This window comes from Clinocottus analis, unplaced genomic scaffold (assembly GCF_023055335.1).
Source record: "Clinocottus analis isolate CAN_PGR_092001 unplaced genomic scaffold, fCliAna1.0.p SCAF_9, whole genome shotgun sequence".
Taxonomy (NCBI): Eukaryota; Metazoa; Chordata; class Actinopteri; order Perciformes; family Cottidae; genus Clinocottus; species Clinocottus analis.
In genome coordinates this window covers 11,169,697-11,182,678 of record NW_027176251.1, presented here as the reverse complement: position 1 = coordinate 11,182,678, position 12,982 = coordinate 11,169,697, and the positions used below count along the sequence as shown (strand labels likewise).

General features: G+C 39.5%; 1 protein-coding gene across 2 annotated transcripts in view; it reads right to left on the bottom strand.

The window, feature by feature from the left end:
* The window catches only part of gabbr1a (gamma-aminobutyric acid (GABA) B receptor, 1a), a 62,694-nt gene that overhangs the window by 5,219 nt on the left and 44,493 nt on the right, over positions 1–12,982 (bottom strand). For both annotated transcript variants that reach the window (XM_068570790.1, XM_068570788.1), the window contains 6 exons: positions 12,165–12,315; positions 7,769–7,901; positions 5,821–5,937; positions 4,307–4,417; positions 2,765–2,858; positions 1,373–1,500 (listed from right to left, as the gene is read on the bottom strand). In XM_068570790.1, the coding sequence (XP_068426891.1) occupies positions 1,373–1,500; positions 2,765–2,858; positions 4,307–4,417; positions 5,821–5,937; positions 7,769–7,901; positions 12,165–12,315 (734 nt within the window). The remainder of the gene's footprint in view (positions 1–1,372; positions 1,501–2,764; positions 2,859–4,306; positions 4,418–5,820; positions 5,938–7,768; positions 7,902–12,164; positions 12,316–12,982) is intronic.

The window sequence follows — 12,982 nt, the reverse complement described above, 5'->3', positions numbered from 1 at the left end:
AGGGAATGGCAGTGAGTATTTGTCTAAAGTGGCTAAAGTGAACATAATGGCAGCAATTCCAGTGTAAAGTGCATCCTCGGTGCCTCCACTTTAGATGATTCACATGCTATTAACAAGAGCTGAAAAATGTTTATGACTGACAGCTGTGTTTACCACTGTCCTTTAGCGCCTAAATGGGTACAATTTCAAACCTATTCCCACCTTCCTAGGCCAAGGTCAACAACAGCTTCATACAAATATATATATATATATATATATATATATATATATATATATATATATATATATATATATATATATATATATATATATATATATACATGTTTTGCAAAGTATGCTTGAGTTGCATGACATTGCAGCACAGTGAAAGTTTGTAATAAACCCTTTTGGATTTTATTGATTTTATTTAGCGCATATTTCACCAGGAATACCCATTGAGAACACATTTTCATTTTTATGAAGGAGACCTGGGATATGTTTGTATCACCGCAGGCACCACAGGCAATCAAAATGCATGATTCATACAAGACAGCAGCCTGTGCTGGCAGTATTATCATTTGGACAGAGCTGCATCCAGGGATCTGTTTTTTAGAGAATCAAATCTCAAGGCGTACTTGTGCAAAAAGCCTGAATACTTTATATAAGCCTGTTTCTGTGTCTCATATTGCTCCCACCAATCATTATACTAACATGTGCTTTTCTGTATTTTATAGCAGATCATCAATCAGTAATGTTCAGCACATCCCAGAGGTTCTTTTGAGATGAATTACATCGATTTATTTTCTGTTGTGCCCATCATGGACTTCTTGTTTTATGTGTTAGCTCAATGCAAAAAGATAAATCCAGATACCTTTATCCTGCAACTAAAAACTAATAAAACTGTATAATTTGTACACTCATTTGTAGCCACGCCGGAAGTATTTGAGTGTAATGTTCTGTCAAGTTTAGTCAGTTATCGACTCCAACGAAGAAACTACACCACAGGCATCGGAGAGGGCATTAAGTTATGTATGAACTCCATTAACTTTTATAAACAACCAGGAGCTGCAAGGAGTAGCCCTTTGAGAATAAAGCTCTTGCAGATGAAATGTCTCGACACACTGGTCAGTTGACCAGTTTTGCTCTGAAATGAGCAGGAAAGTGGCTTCTGGAAGCCAAAAAGATGAGCACCAGGCAGAGTAATCAAAGAGGCTCTGGCACTGATTAACCCCCCCACAGATATACTACAGCCATTTTGTGTTATGAGGCAATAAACATTGTATTTATTGCCACTTTACAGTTATTCAGTGTGCCACAGACTGCTCTTAGCAGACAGCAGCACCCAGAAACAGGAGTTAAAGCTTGATGGTGTCATTTCTTTTTTTTAACTCACAGCAACGTTGTAAATCGCCATCCCCACGGCCCGATGGTCGTTGATCTTCTCTGTGGAGACGGACTTGGTCTCGTAAGCCAGAAATATGCCCAGCAGCAGCAGCAGACCCTTGTAGCCATAAACCACACCTACGGGAAGAGAGGAAACAGTGACAGGACACACAAATGATGTAGTATGATGTGTGTTACACAACTGAGGCAATAATTGAAGGAATTCAGATAATATGTACACAGTAAGGAGGCCAAATATTGTCATTATGAAAAAGAAAATTATAAATGGAAAATTTAAAACTGAAAATGGATCTCTGAAAATAAAAATATATATACATATGTAAATATGTGTATGTTCGGTTGTGTTGTTACTCCACACGTCAGTGTACAGTTTAAGCTTCTCATACTTTGAATTGACAAAACATTTGACCCCGTTTGTCTCCATATTGCTAACCCATAAACTGTGTTACAGTAAAATCTTAACTGAGAGTGAGCGTAATAAAAAGTTATCTATTTCAATCATCTTAACACGAACAGACACCTGTTAGCACACACAGTAGGCTTTCCGATGAAGTGACAACAAATGCGTTTAATTAGACCGCATCTATTATAAGACTGCATCTATCGCGGCACCCTTTGCAGGATGTGAAGATAAATGCAGTCTTCACGGCATGTTGAGACGTCAAAGAGCAGAAAACAAGATGCTTTGAGTGTCGGTTACATTGTGAACAGCTCGATGTGGCCATTGAGTGAGCAGTTGAGTATGACCGAGTTGTGCAGAGAAAGAAAACCAAAAATGTAGATGCAATAAAAACTAAAGTGCAAAATGGTGGAATGTGCTAAAAGCTAGTTAGACGAACAAGGAATAGAGAACATAAAAGTGAAAGCGAGAGAAGCAGAGAAGAAAAGAGTCTCTGTGACTGAGTAAGTTCGACACTTCTTCAGACTGGCCATTGTCGCTTTATACCGGCTGATATTAAAGCATCATCTTTTCTCCTCTGAGAAAGGAAATGCTATGGGGCAATGGCCCAGTTTGTGACCCACATTATTTGAATTTCAGCACCATTATACTTTCATAAGAGCTGCCACGCTAAGAAAGACAGACAGACAGGGAGAGGGAGAGAGAGAGGGACTGCGTGGGCCAACAAAAAAGAGAAGCAAAGAGGGAGAAAAGAGGAATCAAATGTAAGAGGGGGAGGGGGAGGGCTGAGGGAGGAGGCTGTCAATATGGGGCCTGTTTAATTCAGAGTGAATGGTGGTGACGTGTACGTGTGTACGCATATGTGTCTGCATATGCCCATGTGTGTGACAAAGATTATTTCCAAACCAGAGCAGGGCAAAGAGTGAAAAAGAGACAGATTGAGTTATGAGAGGGTAAAAAAGAAACGGAGAGGACGGATACCGAGCCACGTGTTCATCTTCTCTGAGCTGCAGTGCTCCAGCAAGGGCTGAATCAGGACATCCAAATCTTCTTTTGGGGCCTCCTTAGTGAACTTCTACACTCGCACGGCAGACAGAAGAAGAGGAATGGGAGGATAAAGAGATAAAGCAGAAGAGAGAGAGAAAGGGTTGGGAGGAGATAATAAGAAATGATGAGACAGCAGCATTCTGGAGGAGGTAAACATGCACGGTAAGCACAAGCCCCGGTGACTGCACGGTTGATCCCCTCAGTCTGGTTCGTATGTCAGATATACATGACTGAATTAAAATCAGTCTCAGGTAAATATTTAATAAATATGACATATAGCTATTTAAACATAAGGCTTGGCAGTAGTTAAACTCAGTGCTGTGGATGATGGAAACAGTCCACTTTTGTGCTTACACATTAAGGTCCTGGTTTTGTGTCTCATCCAGGTTTTGATCATATCCGTGACATGCGACATAAAAGTTCACACAGTATCAAGATTTCTGTGTCGGGATTGCTTCACATCTCATTTCTGTACTGATCGCGTCACCTCAACAGAAGGAAGTCAGTTTGGATTCTTGATGTCGCCTCTCCACTGGTAATGGAAAACAAGAGCATCAAAATAATATTTTTTTTTCTGTTAACTGAGTAACCGCGAGTTAATGACCCAAATGTTCAACTTTCTTCAATAGTGAGTTGTTAACTTTATCTTTCTCCCGTTTGGTGCCCAGCAGGCAGTGTCTTTGGGGCATCTAAAAAAGGATTCAGGAGTTTGAGGCTCCAATGAAGTGACACAATTTAGTTGATTTATTTCTATCATTGGTTCAATATTTGTAAAACCCAAAGACAGAGGTAAAGGGTGACTAATAGCACAGATTGAAAAGACGAAATATGGAGATACAAGGTTTCTGCCCAACAGCAACGACGTCAAGGTTGATGAGAGCAGCTCGGACTGAACAATACAGTAAACGTGCTGTAAAACCAAAACAGTGAGCTATAAGAGACTAAAATGCATAATAGAGCTGGTTGACAATTATACGTTGTGAGCGAGTCAGTCTCTGCGTTTACTGCTGAAAATATTATTTAAAGCAAGTTTAATGAATTTCAACATTTTCATGAAACCTTTAGAAGATAAATGTTTAATGAGGCAGAAAATTCATCCCCATTTAACATGTTTGTTTGGCTGCTTGATAAATGCTGATTTTTGTTTTACAGTAAATGCCACAGGGTATCTTTAACAGTGCTGAAAGTGTTTACACTATCAAACAAACACAAATACATTTCATTATTCAAGCCGTACATGTCGACGGTATAGCGCCGCTGTTTGGCTGTGCTTTGTGACATCCATCCTCATTTTAGATTGTGCTCTTTGAGTGGAAGATGAATCAAAATGAAACAACATTTAATTTCTTTTCTTTTTTTCCCCACTTAACAATCGCAGTGTCTCATTACTGCACTGTTGACTCATGACAGCGGCTGCACAGTCTGTGCAAACGGGCGATGACACACAAATGATCTCATCTGTCTTTCGTACTCTACCTCCACCGTAACGTGCAGAGGATCCACAATCTGCCAGATCATGAGTGACAGAAAGTCGATAGCCAGCAGCACTCCAACTGTTGCGTAGAGTTTCCATGGCTCCAAGTGTTGCTGTGAGAGCAAAAAAAACACACACACACACACACACGCACACACACACACACGCACAACAGTCATCACTATCCAAGGGCATCACCAGCCAGTCCCCAAACAAAGACAAACAACCAGGACAAATAATACGACGGGCGTCCTTGTGATTTCTGGATGACTGGGCGCGAATTGTCTTTCTGGATGTGTCTCTGAGTGTGTGAACAAGTGTCTGTGTCCAAGTGTATTTTAGGAGCAGCAGGAGGAGGATGTGTGTGTGTGTGTGTGTGTGTGTGTGTGTGTGTTTGCAGGCGGCACACAGAGCTACAGTAGTTTTATTTGGCCCGCCACCTGAAATCCTAATTCATACACACTGAGATGATACTGCTTTTTGTTTGGACAGTTTCCTTGGCCAGCTGATATCAACTCTATTATTCTTAACTTAACCTATAATGGAAGCAATACAGCCGTAACCGAAAAACAAGTCACCAAAATGAACTCTCCCACTGTTCTCCCTTTTCTCTCTTAGTACGCTGTCTTACTCCCAGCAACTCCAACATAGTAACGGTCATTCAAGTGTGCAATGACTAAGAGATGAAATAAAGACGAAAACACATTACACAGTCCTGGACGCCTTTTAACTTGAGTTGCATGAAAAATGATTTGAAAGACGCTTATTCTCCCCTCGATTTGTGAAAGTTTCTTTAAATACTCATGCAGAGCTCTCTGGCAAATTGCCCTTCTGTGGACATGAAGAAAGTTGAAAGTCGACCCGATTCGTTGTGCTTTGGCTCAAATAATAAACCCCCCGAAGGTTGGATTTCTGCATAGAACTTTAATACTCATCCATATTCATAAATATTCCATAAATGGCTTAATCTCTTATTCTTCTGATTAGGTCTTAGAAATTCCCACAACACATTGCAAACTGGCAGTATCTTATTGGCTCCAGGATACACTATCTTCAAGTGGAGGCACACACACACACACACACACACATAAATATACACACTCGACAGCATGCAAATAAAACGGATGACATTGGTATCAGGGGGCCAAATCGGCATGTCTCTATGCATAAATGTTGCATGTGTGTAGACGCATGTGCTTTGTCTGTGCATGTTTGAAGTACAGTATCTATGTCAGTGTGTGTCCAACACACTTATCCCCGCACTACAACCCTGCAGTAGTGAATGATGCCGAGCTGGCCTCTTAGAAGCTTATGTTACTAGAAAGCCTGCAAAGTTTTTAACTTCACTTTTTTATCAGCCAGCACCACACACGCTGTGTGGCCCGGCCTCCCTCTCCCATCCTTTCTCTTCTCTCCTGAGACCGCTGAGAGGCTTATCTCTCCCTCGCTCCCTCCCCCCTTTCCTCCTTCCCCTCTTCCTCCCTCCCTCGCTCCCTCCCCACTCTTCCTCCCTTACCTTCTTCTTCTCCTTCTTTTCATCCTTCTTCGTAAAGAGGGTGTGGACCCACCAGATCTTGGTGAACATACTGCCATATGCCAGGCTGAAGCCGAGGCCGAGGAGCCACAGGCGGAACTGGAAGACAAGAGAGAATTTGTATTTCTGAGAAACTTCATTAAGAGGTGTAAATTAGTTTAAACAATATCACAATTATATATATATGTATATATATATGTGTGTCCATATATATATATATATATATATATATATATATATATATATATATATATATATATATATATATATATATATATATATATATATATATATATATATAATTGTGATAGGTATTCCTTGTACAGACAGACAGACAGACAGACAGACAGACAGACAGACAGACAGACAGACAGACAGACAGACAGACAGATAGATAGATAGATAGATAGATAGATAGATAGATAGATAGATAGATAGATAGATAGATAGATAGATAGATAGATAGATAGAAGCTAGCAGAAACAAGAAACATTATAAGTTTGAGGAAATTGAGATTGCAGTAGAGACATAAAAAACACCGTATCCAGAGAAGAGGGTCAGAGGCAGAGTGCAGGAGAGAGGCAGAACAAAGCATGAGAGAGAAAAACTGGACAGGGACAAAGAGGAGAGACACGACAGAAATGGAAATTTTCCTCTCGCCTCTACAACAAAAAGACTCAACATGGGTGACAGAGGAAGGACTCCCACTCCTCATTAGTGCTGGGATCCCATCGTCTGCTATTCTGGCAACCAGTGAATCGTGGCTGTGCCACAGAATACCAAAACTGAAAAATGGTGGACGTAAACGTAGTATAATTAAATCTGTGGTATCAACAATAGTAAATAGGTTCGTGTCTTTAGGCATGAAAATCTATTGTTTGAAGTTCAACTGCAAAAAAATTTGCTTTTTTTCATTTCATTAAATGCTGTGCAGCCAAACATTGTTTGACCTAAATAAAACTTATTTAAAATTATAGTTGAGATCCCGAAATTCTAAACAATACCAGATGTATAAGGCTGAATTTTGTGGAAAATTAAAACAATCCATCTAGAATATCTTAACTAGTTAAGAAGTAAGATAATACATTCAGTATTAAGCTAATTTTTAATAAAAGGGAAGTCACGTTTTTCTGCTACATGAAACCAAAAAGTAGGAATTACATTTTTGCTGGTTTCATGACGGCACCACCAAGTTCTCCGTCTACGTACGGTAGGAAGAGCACTCTTCACATGCAGCCAATCAAACACTGCATTTCAAACTATATTTTCATGAATCAGTAACATCACGGTTTTATGATGTCGACGTTACACCAACTAACAACCAGGCATCAGCCTGCTACGTAACACAAGGGACAACCCGCATTAGCTTTCTGCTCACGTCTCGTCTCATTTAGCTTCGCACTTAGCTCGTTGAACGAGCAGCCAAACAAACAACAAGTGCACTGCCGACGTCCGTTTGCTTGTTAGTTATCTAATTAGACGTTTATCTACAGCACATTCAAAACTGCACGTAAACCTACTTGCAAATGTCACATTGATCCGTTTACATGCATTCTGTCAAGCCCTGTGTGCCTATGGCTCGTAAGCAACAACACTGCAGCAACAACAATACTATTTACAATACTCAAAGTGATATTAATGTAATTTCCGTCGGACTACAAGGGGTTAAAGGTTGACACAAGTTCCCTTTAAATCAAAGTTTGAAACATTAATTTAACTTTTAGGGGAAAGAAGAAGAGCAAATGCTCATAAATCCTATATCTGAATTACATTTTTTCTACACCTCGAAGCTACTCATAAAAACATTGGAAAAATGGCTGTTTTTGGCACAAGAATCACATCAACGAAATCCAAACATTCAGACAATACCAAGCTCTACTCTTTCTCGTGACCTTCTCCTCTACCTCAGTCTGTCTCTTTCTTCTGTTACCTGGCAGACGACGGGGAACTGAGATCTGTGGACGTGGTGACCATCAATCCCCAGCGGGAATACGGCGGCCAGAGCCATCATGCAGCCCACCGCTGTCATGTTGTTCAGGTACGGCTGAGAGTTCTGGATGTAGCTGAAACAATGACAGATTCACACACACACACAAAAAAAAAATTGAATTATCCTTTCTGCTTAAAGGTACAATTGGTAGATTTGCAGGTAAGCAGGGATCAATTGTGCTGGTGACCTTTCTGTCTGCTCTTAGAAATCGGATCAATTGTTGTTTTTCAATTCATTTACCATCGTTATTTCCTGATTCAGACAATCTGGCGGACAAAAGGTCCAAATATAGATCGCTGATCTCTCCTGGGCATCTACTTGCATGTCATTAATCTGATTAGTTTGAAAAGAAATTGTCACAGTTGACAAATACAAAGGACATTTGTGAAACAAACGAAGCTGAAATCCACTTTAATGTAGGAGGAACGAAGAAAGTGACAAATTGAAGAATACTCAAATCAGCCGGTATGCAAACCAACTATGGCAGATTTACAATGAAGCAGCTAATGCATGGTAACTACACTCCCACCATGCAATGGACAAAGGAAATGGGATATCTGCTCACAACTGGGAAACAGTTTGTATTTAAAGGATGTTGGTGGGGGTTTTTTTTGTTGCTGTGTACAGTGATATTCCAAACTTGCAGTTTAATTGATGTCTGACTGGTTAGGGTGTAAGTGGTAAGTGGTGGACAACCATGTTGAAAAAGTAGTTGAAAGTAGTTTCATCAACACTGACTGAGCAGCTGACATTTCCACAGAGGCCTGTGGATTATCTTCAGTAACACAACGTTGTTTCTAGAAAGACAAGAAATCTAAAAACCTAAACTACCGGCCTGGCTACGTCCCTTTCAAGCTATTTTTTTTTAAATATTTGTGTAAATTGAGTGAAGCACTCCTTTAAAAACTACATATACTGTATATTTTTGAATATGCCGCAACAATTCATTGTGGGTGTCTTAAGCTCCTGATCCACATTTCTCTGCCTACATCTTTGACACCAGATGAAAGTTTTTAAATCTGGTGACTGCACTAAAGCGTGGCTGTGGTAATCATGTACACTGAGCTCAATGTGGAGGTTCAGACAGGAGCTCAAAGGAGAATGAAGCAATGTTTCTTGTTAGTGTTTCACTAATAAATGTGTTTTTATTCATATTATAACTGCACTACTGTGTATGTTGTATTTTACTACTCTGGATGCTACTTTACTGCTATTCAAACTACTACATATTACATTACATGTCATTTAGCTGACTCTTTTATCCAAAGCGACTTACGATAAGTGCATTCAACCGTAAGTACAAAGTAGGAACAACAAGAATCAAGACAGAAGAATTTCTCAAATAAAGTCAAACTACTAAGTGCTATCAGTAAGAGCCATCGAAGTGCTGCCTAAGTGCTGCTGTCATTGACTTTATTCAAGGTATAGTCGAAAAAGGTGAGTTTTTAGTTTGCGGCGGAAGATGTAGACACGTTCTGCTGTCCTGATGTCGATGGGGAGCTCATTCCACCATCGAGGAGCCAGGACGGCAAACAGTCGGATTTTGTTGAGTGTTGAGTTTGCAGCGGCGCAGAGACAAGCTGATTGGCTGAAGCTGAGCGGAGCCAACGAGCTGATGTGTACGGCTGGTGTGTACATCTCAGAAAAATACTTAATCCTTAAAAAAAAAAAAATCACTCAATTTGGAGATAAGTGTTTTTACTGTACAGGGAGGATATGAAAACGAGGTCAATGTAAAGTAATTTCAGATAAATGTATAACATTATATTGCCTCAGATGTCTTGGAGAAGAAGTATAAAGCATAAAATGGAAATACTCAAGTAAGCACCTACAAATTGTACTTAGTACTTGAGTAAATGTGCATTCCACCTCTACTGATATCTATCCTGTTGACACAAACGCTACATTAGAGCCAATCTCAGTAATACATATTACTCATTAAAAACACACACACAGATTAAAGATGTGTGTGTTTAATATAATCTGCACTCTTGCAGAACGCCCACCCACCGAGCACAGCAGCTTTCCTCTGCTCCAGCTCATCCTGCAGCAGTCTTTTATTCTTTCATCCTGTTGACCTGCCCAGTGTTGCCCCGAGGTCGCTCTGCTTCTTTACTGTATAGCTACCAATCCTACAGCCCACAATACAAACACACCCAATCCAACCTTTCATACCTCTAATGCTGTGTGAGTTTCTCATGTGCGGTGCTGCTTTCTTTTTATTCATGCATCATGGCCATGGCAGGTGGTCGCTTTCTTTTTTATTTATTTGACCTTGATTTAACCAGGTAAAATTAGTTGAGAACCAATTCTCATTTACAATGATGAGGCAGCAGCACAGTCCAGAAGATGCACAAACAACACAGATTCCATAGCAGGATGATAAACACATACAAATAACAATGACATAAAAATAAAGAAGAGGATGAAAATAACAGTTAATTTAAAAAATAAATTAAAATTTATTTTATTTTTATTTTTTTTAAATGGAATGGAAGAGAGAGCGAGGAGTGAGGGGTGGTCAACAAGACAGCAATCAACTATGACTTGCTGCAGCTTTTGTTTGAATAAGTTGAGAGAGGTGAGAGCTCTTAGTTTGAGCGTGTTTTATAATGAGTTCCAGTCATTTGCAGCGGCAAAATGAAAGGCGTTATGACCAAACACAGTACGGCCTTTTGGAATGATGAGTCAGGCTACTATCAGAAGAAAAATATGTTGCATGTGACTGTCTCACTGAACCATTGTTGAATAGTTTTCATAGAAATACGTTATAGAGCAACAGCGGGACGCAAGGCTTCACCCCAGCACCCATGAAACCAGACCCTCTCAAAACGTTGAACATGTTTCGGGATTTTTGTGTCTTGTAACTATATTTTAATCAATAGCCAAAACAATGTGTATTCAAAACATTTCCAAAACTTTCTGTTCATTTTGAACTATTTCCTGGAAAACTGTTTTCCTGAATTTCATAACTGCGGGAACCCTGAATATAACCGCTTTAAACTGTGACGCAGTGTTTCTAAAGGATTGAGCATTTAAGACTGTGATTGCGTTTGATGTTTTGTTTTTAAAACTGGTTTAGTTTTTTTGTCTTTCAACAAGGCAGTTGGTGGCAATCTAGTTTTAAGAAAACCAGCTTACTGAATAAATTTGATTTGATTTGACTTGTAGTGTTTTGGCTGCTGAGATCAGCCCTCGGTGAATGTGTGTTTGAAATATAATCGGAGCTGGAAGAAGGCCCGACTGGTACACCGGAGCCAGCCAGAGATCCCCAAAGGAACAAACCTCTCCAGCTTTTCAAAAAAACTCCTGATAAGCTCATGGATTTATGGGGACTTTAAATCACTTTGACCCGGGTCAAACATAAACATACTATGTTAAAAAGACATCAGAGATATGCTGCAGCAGGTTCACAGAGATGTATTAAGCTTCGAAATCCAAGATCAAACGGCAGTTTTTTAAGGATGTCTATTTGCATTTGGTCTCGGGCTATACTTAAGCTGTGATAACGAAACCAGCTGCTCGACTGAGAGAAGCCACACCCAAATCAACAACTTTGTCGTCCTTAAACTCAAGATGCAGCGCTGCCATTCAGTATTTACATTAACTGCAACACGGGGAAGGATCGCTGGTGAATTATTTTTTCCCTTTGTCTCACTTCCCACAAATGCTCACATTCACACATGGAGTGCAGTGAATGATCAGCTCTGCTGCAGCAGCTGGGTGTTGTTACAGGATGTCATTTCCATTCACTCATCTCAAACAGGTGACCTTCAAGCAACAAAACTGTCTTTAACCTCTGAATCCCGCATTACTTTCATCCTTTTAAAAAATCCTTTTAATGGGGACCTCCATCTCTGGAGGACGACTTTATTGTTACGATTATCCGAGATTTCACTCAAGGGCAAACATGGAGAGTGGAACAGCAAAAAAACATGACGACAAGATACCAGAGTATAATAATGTATACGAGAAATTCAACTATGATGTTTTCATTTTCAATTCATCTGCTGATTATTTTCTGGATTAATTGTTACATTTTTATGCTCTATAAAACATCAGAGAATTTTGAAAAATACTAAAATAAAATGAATGAATTCGTCAAGGCCAAGATTGTGTTGTTAAATGTCTTCTTTTGTCCAAATGACAGTCCAAAAGCAAACTCTATTGATTTACTGTCATTTTAGACCAAGAAAAGCGACAAATCGTTACATTTGAGAAGATAAAACCATTACATTATATATATATATATATATATATATATATATATATATATATATATATATATATATATATATATATATATATAAAAATAATTCTATTCAGTGTTACTCACCGGACGTTGCCGTTGTAGATGTTGAAGGTTAGGCAGACGATGCCAAACAGGATGCCGAGGCCAGCGAAAACGGACACAGCTGCAAATAGCTTCTGAGACAAGAACCTGTACTCTTCGATCACCACCGTCCGATCAGCCGGAGGTCCAGCCCCTGGATGGAGAGAGAAAGAGAAAGAAATGTGAGGAGAGAAAAGATTTCTGGTGCTATTTTCTCACCATTCTCTCTCAATTATGACACCCAGGTCAAATCTCATTGTTTTATTCGGGATAATAACTTGACTTATATTTCTATATTCCTTCAAATAACACTTTTGTTTGCCTAAAAGAGTCATCACGTAATTGCAGTTTATGCCGATGATACTTTCTTTCTCCACGTAACTCGCCAATCGAAATGTTTTATATGTTAACAGCCCGCTCTCCATCTCTGTGTGGCATCCCTTTTTACAAAATCAATATAGGTTCTTATTTTACCAAACTAAAGTATTGTGCAGTAAAAACCAAATGCAATGTTATAAATGTTCTCCAGGTGTCTAAAAATGTGTAACGTTATCCTCACCCATTAAAATTATATCACGACTTCTTCCAGTGTGGCTGTTCAGAACAACTATGGTATAACCACTTTTCATTCCAGACATGGTCGCACAACACGTCTGTTTTTCTTTGAGTATGACTTGCAGTCAACCGCACAGCACAGTATTTTATTTCTCCTGAATATTGAGGTGCAAGCAAAAAACAGAAGAACAAGAACTCAACGTCCAGAGTTGTTTCTCATCATGTGCACAGTGCTGGGGAGTGACACTAATGTACAAATGTACAAG